The following is a 16,566-nucleotide window of genomic DNA, read 5'->3' as shown; positions in this document are numbered from 1 at the left end:
GTTACTGATGTTCAGCTCTGAGCTAGTTAAAAGGATTGCCTGGCTAAGAGTGTAAGATGAGTGCTGATAGGCCGGGGCTAGTAATCAGGACACATAAAAGGCAGCACAAAGATATCTGGGAAAGTAGATACTGTCACGAGCCTAGCAAACCTGTGCGCTCCTAAGACACCTCAGTACCATGAGTGGGTGCCCGTTTTTAGGAAACAGTGTGGGGTAAGTGTTTATCTCTGTTCCAATGAAGGGGGCCTCCCCAAACCCAGCCTATAAGCAGGAAATTTTCTAGACTTAGATTGCCTTACTTATTTATTATTATATTCACTTATTAATAAACCACAGGAAAAAATAGTAATAGAATCATAATGGCTTATATTGTGGTCACTGTGTTTTCCAAGCTCCTCTTTTGTGTCGTTTGCAACAACTACAGATATTCTTTGAAAAACTTATCTATAGAAGACAGTGAAGAAGACAAAGCTCAAAATGGCGTAAACAGAGCCAGCAGAGGCGGGCTTATCTATGGGAGCTACCTGCAGGTAGGTGGCAAGGACTCTAGCCACCAACGTCAGCTTTCCTTGCCTGTCTTTTCTCAACCATCAATAGTTTTCTGAACCTTAGGACTCAGCTACTCACAACTTATCTAAGCCTTTTCAAATCTGCTGCAGCAAATTAAGGGCTGAAGTGTGCCTCCCTAGAAAAGGCACGGTCAGAGCTGAAAGTACTATATCTAGGCAGAAGGTTGTGACAAACTACAGTGCAGATGGTAGACGGGCATTGCTCAGCATGTATGCAGAGATGTGGTTAGAATCCCAGACGACCTTAAAGTCTTCAAATTACTCATCACAAAGTGGAAACATTGAAGGTATACAGAACTTTCTCGAAATCACCAGTAAATAAAGGGGAGCTTCCAGCTAGGAATTTAGAGGTCATCATGGTTGGCGTTCGGTTTAAAAATTTAAGAAGAAAAATGGTTAGAGTTCTGGTTGCCTCTTTTGATGACTTTGTAAGCATGATTGATAAGGAACATAGTGCCTTCCAGGAGCCTTTTGGAGGGAGGGAGAGGAGAGGGTTGCAGACTTGCAGCTGGCCACACAACGGGTCAACTCCCACCGCACTCACTTCAGGACGGTGGCGTTTGACAACCAGCATGGCAAATCTGCTCCTTATTAATGTGTCTTTCCAAAACTCCAGATCTGAAATCTCAAAATCCATCTTCTCATTTTTCTTTAAAGTTGGAAAAAATTTTGGATGCACAAGAACTTCAAAGTGAAATAAAGGGAAATAAAATCCACGATGAACACCTTTTTATTATAACCCACCAAGGTAAGCCGCAAGGGTCACACAGAGGGGACAACCGCTTCATCTGGAAGACATTAGACAACTAGACACACCTGAGCCTCTCTGAGCATCTGTCAGTCATCTTCATGGTCCTACCCTATCAGTTAGATTGCATGGGACTCCTGTTTTGTTCTGAATTCGGGAGAGACTTTTTGGCTCTTGAAATTTCACAAAGGATTTACAAGCTAAGAGGCTATTATATTTTGCTTTTATGGAGCATTAAAAACCCCATTTTCCTGAAGTAAGTCCTTTTAATTTACTACAAATTTAATTTGATTTAATTTCATATTTTTTGCTTAGATATTTTTAAAATTTTTATTAATTTTCTTTTATTTTACATCCAAACTCAACTGAAGTTTTTTTTTTCTCTGCCCATTCCTTCACCCTACCTCCCCTTTGCCCCCACACCGTCTCTGCTTCTACAAATATATATAGTTTTATAAAATTGCAGCATTAAACAAAACCACATAGTTTTGATATTTGGTAATATATTTCAGAACTCTAATTTCTGGATAGTCAGAAGGGCCTTGCACACTGAGATTACATGTCCATTTCCACAAATGCATATATTAATAGGCCCATGACCCCAAATATTAAGAATGCTTGCTGTGTGGTAGTCAGTTCTGTGTTGCGTTGTGTGTCTGTCCAGGAGCTTTGCTCTGGTCTACACACTCATAGACTTTGACCTTTCAACGAGTTCTTGTCCTTTGTTCAAATGGTTTCTTACTTCCCTGGGTAGCTAATATTAGAAATTTTTTAATGAAGAAATTAATGACAGAGTTGGCTCATTGTGTTATGTCTGTTTTGTATTTGTTTAATTCTTCCTTACATTTTTATTGGTGGCTCATACCAAGGTAAAATCAGTAAGAGAGGAACCCTGGCTAGTTAGCATGAATGAAATTTAATGATAATTTTGAATCCTATCTCTACTGTTGTGAATGACAGTCTTAGACTGCCTAGATTTCAGACCTCCATAATCAAATGAAGACAATTATTTTGTGATCCTACTTGTCTCCATGATGAGGAGATGAAATCATACACAGCAAACTTAGTCTAACACATAGTAAGCCTGTAATAGAAGGTGGATATTGTAATTCATTAGTGTCCACACTTTTAGTTACAGCTTGCTGGCAGTGCCTCATAGGACAACCCACACAAGGTTAAACCTGGGAAGAGACATAGAAAATGATCAGCAAACATTTGATTTCCTCATTATCTAAATATAAACATTGATTTTGCCAAATCTTAAGCATTATTTAAAAATGATATATCACAATCATAGCCTTTACCCATAGAATGGTATCACAGGTGATATAACAGGGACAACAGATTGTTAACTTGTGCTCATCTAAGTAGTACACTGTTGACTTAGTTCACTTATTCCTTAAGGAAACATCCAGTCACAAGCATTGTGCTGGTTACTGAAGGAAAACATAGATGGATGACCATGATGAAAATCCTTCTGCTGTGGGGTTGATATGCTATGTGAAGGACAGCTAATGGGAAAGAATTACTTTGCTTGCCCAAAACAATCTAGAAACACAAGACTGTCTTCCATGCCTGTCATGTTCTTACTATAAATATTGGGAGTCTGAAGCACAAGCTCCCATTTAAAGGAAGATAACGGTTTGATCACTTCACGAATGTATTGACAGGCTGACGTCAAAGAAAGGTCTCTATTCCAAACAATGTTTTAGTAACGAAATGTTTTAGGTTCTAACTATGCATCTTCTACTGGGCTTAGGCAGTAGGAACTTTGATTACTAGTTGTATTATTTGGTGACTCCCGAGGGAGGGGAAGGCAAGGTATTACAGACCAACCCTCTGACAGTCCTAACAGAGATGTTCTGGCAGAGTTCAGGCTTAAGTGATCTAGGACAGAAGTTGGGAACTCTCAGAGGATGTGCTGCCTGAGACTGACTCCCTCAGAAGACAAGGGGCCTCTCAGTTTGCAGTGATGAGCCTGGGGCCTCCCTGTTGCTGTTTGATCAGTCAGCCGTCTGCTGTCTCTTCTGTCTTGAGCGCACAAGTCCCTAGAAAGGTGCCAACAGTGAGCAGCCAAAACCCAAGAGTCCACAAGCAAACAACAAAACCTAGATTTACAAATATAAGACTGTACAGTCCTTCATTTAAGCTTGTGATTGCTAATTTCTCAGTGGAGGGACAAAGCAGAGGACCAGGCGTCCATGCAGGCAGTGAGAATGGGTTGTGTGTACTATCATAAAAGACCTAAAGAATTATTCTGTTGTCAGCCTCCTCAACAATAATGAAAAATGGAATAGAGAATAAAAGAGAATATCCAGTATATCAGAAAGTTAGGAAATAGAGATGATTAAAATTAACTGCTTCTTTCTAGTATAGAAATGGGTCCGTGATCATATTTTGTTAATTTTAAAGTTGCATGGGTGTATCTGTCATCTAATTATAGTCAGTCACCTGTAACTTTCTAACTAACTTTTTTTTTAAAAAAAATTACAGCATATGAACTCTGGTTTAAACAAATCCTCTGGGAACTCGATTCTGTTCGTGAGATTTTTCAAAACGGCCATGTAAGTTTCAGTGCCATTAAACTGCATCTGTGTGCCTTTTATAAGTGTGTACAAAGTGTGAAGTGGGCATTTTATCTCATATTTAGTAAAATACCAAAATCCCTAGCGAGTATTTGGAGATTCTTTCTGGGAAGCGGTTTCCTCATATTTTCAAAGTCTTGAAAGTGTTTTCAAATGATTCACTGCTCCCTTAAGATTTTTTTTTTTTTTAAGTAGAGTAGATTGTCAGGCTAACTCGTAATGATCCTATTGGAGGTAGCAGAATTTTACTTCTACTTAGCTTTACCTATGACAAGATAGGCTAGATGAGGGAAATGGAAAAGAGTGGGAAGAGGAAGAGAAGGGGGGGGGAAAAGGGTCGTAAGACAAAAGACGAGAGAAGACAGAATAGCGCCCAGCAGCTAGAAGAGCAGCTGCACCCACCTGTCTCCTATTCAGACACTATAACAGGTTCCCTCTCTGAGCCTGTGCTTCATGAGCTCTCTCGCTCTCTCTCGCTCTCTCTCGCTCTCTCTCGCTCTCTCTCGCTCTCTCTCGCTCTCTCTCTCCCCCCTACCCCCTCTTCTACCCTTTCATGTGACTACAACACCATGGCTTGTCAGTAGCAACTTAGGCATTCAATGAAGAATAGATTAGAGTTAGTCATTTACTGAATCCTTTGCTAGAAGTCCCTCTGGTATGTTGAACTTTCTTCTCTGAAATAAAACAAAAGCAGAAACATGCTTTGAAATCAGAAAGTCATTCTCCTGGATAGCTTCTAGCTTGCCTCTGTGACAAGAATAGAAAAAAAATTCCAATTTGTAGACATCTCTTGCCCCTCAGAATTGTATTATCTTCACAAATACGTTAAACAAATACGGTAAACGTTAGTTTCAGCTGTCTCTGTTAATATTTATAGAAATCTGCTAGCAATGCATTGCCATTCACAATGTATCCTGTAGCTTCCCACAATCCCACTGCTGAATGGGGGTTTCTTCATTCCGCACCAGGTCAGGGACGAGAGGAACATGCTCAAGGTGATGACCCGGATGCACCGCGTGGTGGTCATCTTCAAGCTCCTGGTGCAGCAGTTCTCTGTGCTGGAAACCATGACGGCCTTGGATTTCAACGACTTCAGGTGTGCACTTCCCAGTTGAGAAAGCAGTGGGCTGCACTCTCCTTCAAAAGGAGGACGTGTGGCATAAAGGAGAGGCCTGTTTCATTAGCACTTGAAAGACACTGATTCTGATCACAAAATATTAGAGAAGAGGTTAAAAACATTGCATGTCTCGTTTTCGATATAAAAGTAGACAATCAACTCGTTTCAGCTTATCAAGGGACTTGTTTTTCTCCATAAAGGATAGTAGACACGAAGTGGCTTAAATAGCTCACAATATGAAAATGCAAGAAATAGTAGTGATGTATAAATATGTCAACCAAAATGTCAGTATTCATTATATACTCTTAGTTTTAGCTCTAACCTTCTGAACGCACACAGCCATCTGTACATGTGTGCGTATTCATATCTAAATCTGAATTCGAATTTACGTCTCTAAAAAGCACACATGCAGGATTTTTTTTTCTAAAATTAGAGAAGAAATTTTCTCAAATTTACGAGTCCATCATATGGCATAATAGGTGATGTTCCAAACAAGTTTCAAAGAAAGAGAGGGGGGCGGGGGGAGGGAGAGGGAGAAGGAGGGACCGAGAGAGAGAGAGGAAGAAAAAGAAGTCGGATCATTTGTGGTAGCATTTAAGAAACTAAACTCTCAGCATCACTTAGAAGAGGGGAAGAGTTTTGAAGGCTTAATCACGTCTTAGATCGTCTTTGTCCGTATTAGGCAGCATCTTGTTGTTTGTACTTGCTTTCTCTCACTGATGCTCATCCAGAGAGGAAGATGGATGATCATATCCATGATTAGCACTGGTAGGAGGGAGAGGTTAAATAATATTTGTATACAATCTTTTGCCACTGTGGAAAACACAACTTCCTGATGTCCACCTGTCATTTTTCTTAGAAAAGTATGACACAATGTACACTATTATTTATGTGCATATTTATTCAATATATCCTGGAAATGTGTTTAATTTACAATGTCTATAAATTAACATATATTAAAATATGCATTGCACGTCTTAAAATATATATTTCACAACTATGGAAACCAACTTCAAAGTAGGTCCAAAGTGACAATAATGCTTTTATGTACTTCGTTTTTTATTCAAGTAAGAGGCTTTTTAGGTAAATTCCAGGCAGCTTTCTCTGTGCTCCTGATAGCTATTCTGAGCTATATCCTCTCTTTACAAGAAACCTTACAGGGGTATACAATCTCATCTCTCCCTTGCTCTCTTCCCCCCTCTTTCTCCTGTTTATTCTCAGAGAGTACCTATCTCCAGCATCGGGCTTCCAGAGTTTACAGTTCCGACTGCTAGAGAACAAGATAGGCGTTCTTCAGAGCTTGAGAGTCCCTTACAACCGGAGACACTACCGCGATACCTTCGGAGGCGAGGCCAATGAGCTGCTGTTGAAATCAGAGCAGGAGCAGACGCTGCTGCAGCTGGTGGAGGTAGGAGCCTCGGGCTCAGCCTTCCACATACCAATCCAACTTCTTGCTAACTTCAGGTCTGCTGCATCAGAATTCAAACACTCTTATCAAAATAAGGCTATATTCATGATAAACAAAGACAGAGAAAAACCCTACTAAACTTGTAATTAAGCTTTCTAAAATATTTAAAATGTTAAAATATTAAAAATCTTATTGAGAATTCAACACGATTTATGTCATTGTATGTCAATATCCAAGAGTTTCATCTCATTAAATCATCCCATCAAATATTCCTACTGAGCAATATGCAATTAGTTGATTTTTTTTGCCTAGATTTATTTATTTAATCAACTTTGTTTCTCTGAAATATAGAATAATTAAAATTATGCTGAGAATTTTTACTAATTAAATTACTAAGAATGTTCTCATCATGAAAATTCTCTTATTTAGATTCCATGGGAATTTACAAATAGTGTTCATGATTAATTGAATTTTCATGATACAAAGTTTGACTTGATTTTTGTCATTAAGCTTTTCTCTTTGCAAATTAATATTTTTATCTAGTGAATTGCAGCCTGCCCTTAAGCTCCAATGCGTTGAAAGTGCAGGCAATTAGCTTACTATTGCCTACACATTGTTGGAAAACTTAAGACCGGGGGAAGTGAATAAAAAAGCTCATCTCCAAACTAAATGCAGGCTCAGTAAGGAAACGATAGGTGTTCATACAGCCAGATTAATTTCTAGACCACGAGGTCATCTGCAATCTCTGAATGACTGCAGGAGGGGCTGCAGAGCTGGCTCAGTGGTCAAGAGCAGTTACCGCTCTTCCGAAGAGCAGCAGTTTGTTTCCTTGGTTCCTGATCAATTCAAAGATTTGGAACACCAGTGGCACTGTTGACTGCCTTCTGGGCAGCCTCTTTTGCTTGGTGGGCTTGTAGTACAGCTACAGTTTCATCAGCCTTTGAGCGGAGAGACTCTGGAGACTCAAGCATGTGGAGTAATTCGGAGTTATCAATCTCCAGCAGCACGCCAGCGATTGCTTCACTGTGGAAAAGATATCTAAACATCGAAAACTTAAAATATATGATAAAACATTGCAAAATATAAGATAAATACAAAAAAAGGAAAGGAAACTTTGAACCTTATGTACCGAGCAAATGCCAGGTCTAGCAATCTAGTGCTAGTCCTAGGTTACTTGATTTAAAACAACAAATAAACAAAAAGTAGTAAAGTATAAAAACAAATTAATGTTTTATAGACCCTGGGAGAAGAATTTTCAGCAAAGTATGAAAATTTAAAGTATTTCTTTCTTTAATATTGTAATTCTTTATCGTGGAATAGCTTGGGATGTCAGTTCTGTTTTAAGTAGAAGAACTGATAATTAAGAAAAGGTAATTTGGATTATAAAATTCTTGCTTTAATAAAAATTCCTTAAACAGTGGGGGGGAAAAAAGAACAGCAGTTTGTTCCCCAGCACTCACACAGAGAGGCTCACAACCCTGGCGACTTCCCTAGGGGATTTAGTTTGCTCTTCTGGTCTCAGCGGCTACTGCACCAAGTTTTATAACTATCTCAAAAGTATGAAGATATTAAAAGTTTATGCTTACCAGGTACTCATCTAAACAATTGTTTGCTTAAGGCATGGCTGGAGAGAACACCTGGATTAGAGCCACATGGATTTAATTTCTGGGGAAAGTTTGAAGAGAACATACTGAAAGGCCTAGAAGAAGAATTCCTAAGGATACAGGTAATTAGGAATTCATGCCATAAACTTATTGTGAAAAGAATTAGAAATTTCTCTCAAATTGCCCGTTATTTTCATAATTTTCTTTACAATCTGTCTTTTATAAACGCATCATCTTGAATTATATAATACCTGACTGGCTTTAGCTTTCCTCATAGGGATAAACATGATGCCAAACTAAGATCTACATTATAAAGCACAATTTCTACCTGTAGTGAACAACTAGTATTGATACAATGTTTTATCCTTCTTAAACTGGATATTGTGATCAATTCAAGGCAGGAGTGGCATAGGGGAGAGAAACTAAACAAATATATTTAACCATGTAACTTTTGCCGATGTTTCTGCTAGATCCTTTCCATTGGCCACAGACAATATCGGTTTGTTTTTTTCTTTTTCTTTTAAATGAGATTGCTTCCGAGGTCTCTCACTGTCTTCAGGACTCAGCTTCTCTAGTCATTCAGCTTTGCCACTTTGAGCAGGGACTTTGAAAGCGCAGACGTTGACGTCCTGTGTGACATGGGCTCTTTCATCCTCACCGTGGACCTTTGTGACAGCAAATCAATTATTTAACTTCTTTCATAACTTTTCTTGCAGGCAAAATAGAAAGTAAGGCTATCTACCTCAAAGGGTTACCATGATACATTTATGTTTTAAAGCATTTCAATAGCAGTTGAACCTTGGATCGTTTAAAAGGACAAGTGCTTTTTACCACTGAGCCGTCTCTTCCAGCCACTCAGCACTGTTTTTGAGAGATCTCTGAACACTACCAGCTTTTTATCTTCCAGTAGCTTGCTCATATTTTTCTCCTACCACCATGTCTTGAGTGCGATTTCCACTAAAGTGAAGGTCTATTCAGTGTCCCATCCCTTCCACCTGTAGGCCTTTTAGTTCATTCTCTGAGCTACAGCCTTAGTTGTCCTTCCAAAGCAGAAACTTGATGACCTTCCCCTCTTGCCTAAATCCCCTCATGTATAGTTTCTGTTTTCAAGAAAAAGATAAACATCTATGATGGGGACCCTAAGGTTTTTCATATATCAATTGGTCGAACTGAATGGGGAGGACCCACTAGCTGAGCTCAGTGCTCTGAATCCCCTTAGCTTACAGTGGTTGCCACCAGGCAGGCAGACCTTTCCATCCTGCCAACCTTCTGACTGCTTGTCATTGCCTGTGGTGATGCTTCTGTTCCAGTATAGTGCTATCCCTGGCCACAATGTGGTGCGTGGGTGACTAATTGCCTCACATCCGTATTCCAACAAGATAATGTGTTTGAGGCGAGGTGATGCCATTTCTGCTCACAAGTTTACATCAGTCACTTTCCTGTGAATTTATTAAATGAATAATCATGGCAATAATATTACATGCAGGCCCCTCCGCACGGTGCTTGCTCTGATGGATCGAGGATGGGTAATCTGGCTGAGTGGTCTATTACAGCCAAATTAACCAATTGCAAGTGGAACTGTAGGGCATGCAGATAAAGAGACCTGCTTTAGCCAATCAAAAGATAGTAGCTAAATAAAAACAGAATGTAAGCCATATTAAAGAAATGGTTCTTAGACCACAAGAGGCAATATAGAATTTAAATGGAATTTATAGTCTTTCTGATTAAGAGGTAACATTTTCTAAGACTTCTAATGAAGAGTATTGGATATTGTTAAATTATTTAAATGCAAGTAAAATGAGAGAACAGGAAGTATATGGATTATTCCTTCTTGAGGATATCCTCTCCCACATTGTAGTATTTTCAGTACAGATAAATACTTGCTGGGAAGAAATACTCAAGGTACACCCTCTCTACAAGCTGAGAATTTGCTTCTCCTAAGGCAGGCATTCTAAAAGTGTAGTCTATTCTCTGCTTGGGAAGATTAAAGCAGTATTTCTCCTCAGGCTTTGGAAGAATCAGAAGAGAAAGAGGAGCAGATGGCTGAGTTCCGGAAACAGAAAGAGGTTCTCCTGTGCTTGTTTGACGAGAAGCGCCACGAGTACCTCCTGAGCAAAGGTAGATGCGTTGTTCTCAGTCTTACACCTCAAGGGTGTGTGAGCGAGAATGAAAAATGCACCTGTAGGCCTGTCTATCGAGCCTGACTTGGGGGAAAATCTGATGAAAATTGTTTTCCTACTTGGAGAAGTAAGAAGTAGGTAAATACGGTGCCTGACAGCCCTTCGTTAACAAGTTTGCTGGTTAGATATACTTACAAGACACTAGGAAACATTTCCATACTATGGGCTCCACGTAAGGGTGTTAAGGGAAAGTTTTATTGTAAAATTCTCAAAGTTTTTAGAAATAAGCAAGACAGATGTAATAACTATAAATAATAATAATTGTATAAAAACAGACTGTAACACTAACTTTTGAGGTCAGCCTCGAACAGGTGCTAGGTTTCACTCTATAAACCATCAGAGAGACATGGCTAACATTTGGCTCTTGCAATGAGGGATGAAGCATTCTTTTTTTAGATCACAAGCCACACTCTTGTATAATCATCGCACCCCCTGATATTATGAAGCCCAAGTTGCCTTAAAATCCCTGATCCTTACTCAGCTCTTGAGTACAAGGTGTATACATATGAACCACCACATCCAACGCAAACAAACAACAAAACAATTTCTAAAAGGGAATAAAGTGAATCATTTAGCTTTTGATTAGTGAACCACTGTATTGACTCAACTGGAAAATACTATATCATGAGAGTTACAAATTATATAATGCTGTCCTAGTATATCACTGAATATATTTGAGTGTCTATAACACATATATGTATAATATTAAATATATAGGTAATATATTAATCTGCTTTTAGAACCATAATTACTAAGTTCAAGCTAAGGAACAAAAGTGTAAACATTATTTTTTCTCTGAAAACACCTAAAACATTTAAGTATTTAAGATGGTAATTCAAATGAACATGACTGCCTTAAATTACCTGTCAAGCTGAGACTTGCTGTGAACGCTAGCTTGATGGTAACATCTAGGGCATGCAAGGCCTTGTGCTCCTTCCCTAGCACCAGAACGAGAGATTTGAATGCAGAGAACTCACTGATTGTCTTACAGGTGAGCGACGACTGTCATACCGAGCACTCCAGGGAGCACTGATGATCTATTTTTACAGGTAAAAAAAAAAAATTTAAAGCGGAAACTGGTGTGAAACTGAAGAGATGTTTGGGAGGATATGCTAAGGATAAAGACCATAGAGTGCAGTCAAAATTCAGTACAGTAATTCAGCTTTAGAAGCAAACACAGAAAGCAGCTCCGGTGAACGGCAAGTTGGCTGTTGGTGCACAATGTGCACACAACTAAATATATGTTGGCTATTAATTATAGGAAGCATGGTGTGTCAGTCGTTAAATGGCCCCAAGGGCCAAAGCTGATCTTTTCTTAGAAGTTCAATGATGAAATCATTATTTCATTAAAAAATAGTTTCAGAGAGTTGTCTGTTTTTTCCAGTGAAAATTTGAGGCCAGTGAGCTGAGTGAGTGGGTAAAGGCACTTGCCACCGAGCTAGAAAAAGACAGCTGACTACCTCCAATGGTCTCCTGGTGGTTGTTCCAGCCAAGGTGTGCACACACCCTGGTCCACCCCTACATAAAGGAAATGCAATTAAGATTAAAATGAAAAGAAAATTCGGCAATTGAGAATGTCTCATGACAGGTTGTCTGCTTGGTCAATGGTTTTATATAAAATTTCCTTTACAGTCTAAAAGGTTTTCAGGGTCCCCTGAGTGTTCACTTCCATGGGGACCATGAACATGTGCTCAGCCAGTGAGGATTACATTTCCAAATAAGCCTCAAGGGACTGTTAAAGAATTTTTTTTTAGTTGCAAATTTTCATTCTGCAAATTCTCTCAGATCTGTTTCTTCAGAACCAGAAGAAACAAAATCTTTTAACGTCACTTTCTCGCCTTGCAATAAACAAATGTCCTAAGTAAAATATGTGTCAAGAATGTTGATGACTTAGATAAAAGAAATTCAAGCATAGGAAGGGCTATAGAAATCATCTGTTTTCATGTCTTAGTGTCTGCTTAGAAGCATTTGATTGTTGCTAGAATTCTATTTAAGATAAACACATCTCCCTTCCAGTAAGATAGTAGTGGGCAGGATTCTTCTGGCTGGTTACTTCATACATATCACATGGACCTTTCTAGATTTCACTCTAATACTGGGCATTGACTGGTGTTTCTCCCATGTTTTGAGGTAAGGAAACAAAGACAGAGAGGGCAATCCAAAGGTAGTACAGCTCCTAAATACTAAGTTGCCTTGGGCCCACGCACAGCTACTCTGGCTTGCCTTGGTGCCCTGCATCTCCTCAATCAGTACGACTTCCGACTGTTGTTTCCTGTAGGGAGGAGCCCCGGTTCCAGGTCCCTTTCCAGTTGCTGACCTCGCTGATGGATATAGACACACTCATGACCAAATGGAGATGTAGGTACTCTTCCACCAGGTCCCCTCACCCTCCTTTTGTGCCTTTACCGCATTGCAGGGATCAAGAATGTTTTATTTCCTTTTAGAATAAAAAGGGAAAGTGAACTTTATGTCAGGCTTAGTATATAATATCTCCATCCCCATGCCAATGTGTTAAAATTAAAGTTATTTGCTTTACTTTATTTCATAAGTTTTTTGATAATTTTCTGGTTGGTGTTTGAAACAGTGGGTTTTTATCATATTTACATACTCACACATCACTGTCCCCTGTATTCACTTGGCCACCAACCTCCCCTTTCCATTCCCTACCTATCTGGTACCTTCTTCCCTGCACATGGTCACCTTTCCATGTTCATGGATGTGCTACTAAGATTACACACAAATGAGAGAAAGCATGCAGTCTTTTTTCTTTCTTAATCCCCCTTAGGACTCCCTCATACCCCAGTTTCTCCATCCCTCCCTAGAACTTTACACAATGACCTCTGGTGCATAATTTCATTTTTTAAAAATTTTTCCTGGAGGTGTAGGATCCCACAGAGAAAGAAATGGGAAGGACTCATGAAAGCCTTTACATGGCTCTGCCTCCCCATTTTTGTGGTCTACGGCTAAAAGCAATGAAGAATGAAGTGAATCTCTATGTAGCCTAGGTCACAGGGTTGCTAGGCAACCCGCTGGTCTCCTCTGGGGCCCGTGTTTGACGTTTCCATCTGGCTAAGTGATAAGGTGTCAGCCTTTACTGAAGCAATAATCATTACCAGCCCTTTAGTTTTAGAACACTGCTGAGCTAATGGCAGAGCAATATTCACGTGATAAATTTGTGTGTTTGCCTAGATAACCATGTGTGCATGGTGCACAGGATGCTGGGCACCAAGGGTGGCACTGGGGGATCCTCAGGCTATCAGTACCTACGCTCAACCGTGAGGTGAGTTGGGGGCAGATCTTGGCATTTACAGCTCTGTGGATGTCATGTTGGAAAAGTTACACTTGCCTCTTGAGTGAAAGCAGCACATTTAGTTAACTACTAATGTTCCTATGGAAACTCAAGGTATGAAATTCTCAGATACAGAACTTCATTTCCTAGAGCAGTCCTTCTCAGGGTGTGGGTCATGACCCCTCAGAGGTCCAATTACCCTTGACAGGAGTCACCTAAGACCACAGGGAGCCACAGGTATTGACGTTGACATATCTACATGGACAGAATTAACCTGGAGAATGTTTCTAGTGCCTCATCTCATTTAATCCTCACAAAGTTCTGGCCAGAGGAAGTCTTGTAGATTTTTATTCTGGAGTTGGACTCTTCCGTTTCGTATTCACGGCCCCTTATGTGACAGGTGACAGAATCAGGATGGCAATCAGATTTAGTTGGCGTCAAAGGCAAGTTTTCTTCCTCTCATAGAACTTTGCCAGATTTTACTATTTTAAAGCTATCATTTAAAATGTCTGGCTATCACACAGAAAAGCAATTTTCATATGAAAACCACACTGTAAATGTGTGTAATGAAGCCAAGATGATATTTAAATTTAGTAATCCTTCATAGAAGTCACATGACAGATACTTTGCAGTTAGGAAATATTTCCCAGTGAGCAACAATGAAATCCATATTTTAAGTATATTACTTTACAGACCAACCCTTTACAATGAAAAAGTAAGGGGCATAAAACAATGTCTCAGTCATTAGAAATATTTGCTGTTCATTAAGAATTTGATACCCAACGCCCATGTAAATCAGCTTACAACTGCCTGTAATTTCAGGTCCAGGAGAGTGATTCCTCTGGCCTTACCAGTACCAGCACTTACATGCACTTAATCCCCCCATACATATACAAACACACACCCTACACACATACACACACACACACCCTACACACATACACACACACACACCCTACACACATTCACACACCCTACACACATACATACACAATACACACATACACACAAATATTATTTAAAAATTAATAAATCTTCCAACAAATAAGAAATAATGTCACAACCTTAACTACGTGAAAACAACATTACAGCAATGACTCTAGGTTTAATTTGGATCACTCCGGTCTGAATTAAGCACATTATTATTGATAAACATTAATCTGGAATGTGATGAAAAGTTACATAATCTTAGTACCAATACTACCTACAAACCAACCTATATATGTTATTTATGACATGTATGATGTAAGATTCACTATTTATGGGAAATGTTTTAGAAAAACTATCGAGCAGAATGTTTTCAATTTTTCCTATTAACAATCTAACATGTGCATTGCATGTATGCTTCCAGTGACAGATACAAGGTGTTTGTGGATTTATTTAACCTCTCAACATACCTGGTTCCTCGACACTGGATACCAAAGATGAATCCTATCATACACAAATTCCTCTACACAGCCGAGTACTGTGACAGCTCTTACTTCAGCAGTGATGACTCGGATTAATGTCTTCTCAGTGTCTGGGGAAACTGCAGTCTCCTTAGTCCATCTTTTATAAGTTTTTATGAATACATGTTTGGAGTAATATATTTATATATGTAGCTCAGTGACATGGTGTTCTGGCCCAATCTTGGAAACAATCTTATAATCTTGTGTATTGTGGTGATGTAAGATTAAGCACTATGATAAGAAATAATTCATCAAAGCGGTAGCATCATCCATATGATGTATTCCTGCTAAAATTCAACATACATTTAGACTTACTCAATAGAACCACTTTAAATAATTATTACCTCATTGTGTCATGTCTTATAAAGCATATTGAACACTTACTTTATATTAGATATGCATTAAATACTGTCATTCCATACAAAATTTACTCAAATAAATCTTTAAATAATTTATTTAGGTTTTGGTTGTGCATTGCTTATAAAACATGGCCTTGTTTGGGGATCTTGAACAGTGCCAGAAATCTTTTTGAAGCTTGGCCTAAGGGATGTTACAGGATTATTATTTCACCAGCCCCAGAACTCAAAGGCACTTAAAAAAATACAGCACAGGAACCCGGTTCAGCTTCTGGAATACGCTCCTCCTGAAACGTTTTGAAGATGCTTTTCTCTCTTCTGTGTCAATATTAGCTGTCAGAGACGGCTTTCTCCCTTACACTGTAGCCCCTGAGAATGACAAAGCCTGTTTTCCCTGCTCTAATGCCTGTGCTGGGGCAGGTCAGTGCTAACACAAAGAACGTCTGTAGAAATGAGTAGCAGTTCTCCAGGGAGGAGAGATCTTTGCAACCCACTAAATAGGCCAACTGGCCAAACGGCAATCACGCTTTTCTAGCAAAGACACAGTGCACTGGCACCTGTGAGGTTCCTGGAATTAGTATTTCAAAAATGTAAAGAGGAAGATGACAGCGGCTTTCGGCTACGTGGCTTGTGTGTATGTACTGCGTGCACGTGTGCACACTCACGCATGTGTTGTGTTTACATTATACACCCTGGTAGTTAAACAGATAATAATCCAGAGGCAAATACCATGGGGACTAGAGGCAACTCTCAGAAATCAATAAGCTGAAGAGGAAATGGCGAATTTGTCCTTTGCTAACTACATGCTGACGTACACTCTGACGGAAACCCCAGTTTCTCTCTAAATGGGGACTAGGTTTTCTGCAAGCTTCACTCCCTCTCATCAAAAAGCGCATAAATAATAGCTGGTCTATGACTCAAATGCTGGGGAATCCTGGAGTAAGTTCTACCTATCACAGTTTCTCTAGTAGACTCAATGATTGGGTTCTTTATATTTTTATTTCTTGGTGACTAAGCTATAGATCACTGCAAGAACTTTTTCTTTCAAAAGCTTCAGTAATTCTTAATACAATTATCACAGTAATTTGTACCGGAAGTTTCCCCAGTGGGCCCCATTAGCCATCTCTCTGAGTGCTGGGGAGCTACTTTAATGGCAACTCTCAGTGGAATTTCAAAGTTACTGCCAAGCTTTGATTTCATATGCCGTAGGGACCTCATGAAATCACTTCCAGGACCTGTGGATGACTTACTTCCAGCATGAC

At 39.4% G+C, this 16,566-nt stretch overlaps 1 protein-coding gene across 1 annotated transcript; it reads left to right on the top strand.

Annotated features, from left to right (window-relative positions):
• The first annotated feature begins 69 nt into the window (after positions 1–69).
• Tdo2 (tryptophan 2,3-dioxygenase) lies at positions 70–15,403 on the top strand. The gene is made up of 12 exons (XM_050158726.1): positions 70–213; positions 425–530; positions 1,227–1,317; positions 3,811–3,881; positions 4,871–4,998; positions 6,241–6,427; positions 8,046–8,153; positions 10,038–10,149; positions 11,203–11,260; positions 12,490–12,569; positions 13,401–13,491; positions 14,852–15,403. Exons 1-12 carry the CDS (start codon positions 179–181, stop codon positions 15,003–15,005), a joined length of 1,221 nt encoding a protein of 406 aa, XP_050014683.1. The 5' UTR covers positions 70–178; the 3' UTR covers positions 15,006–15,403.
• The last annotated feature ends 1,163 nt before the right edge of the window (positions 15,404–16,566 follow it).

The sequence above is a fragment of the Alexandromys fortis genome, unplaced genomic scaffold, assembly GCF_014885135.2.
Source record: "Alexandromys fortis isolate MF-2015 unplaced genomic scaffold, M_Fortis_MF-2015_v1.1 scaffold_102, whole genome shotgun sequence".
Taxonomy (NCBI): domain Eukaryota; kingdom Metazoa; phylum Chordata; class Mammalia; order Rodentia; family Cricetidae; genus Alexandromys; species Alexandromys fortis.
The sequence above is the reverse complement of the archived record's forward strand: the minus strand, read 5'-3'. Positions and strand labels throughout refer to the sequence as shown.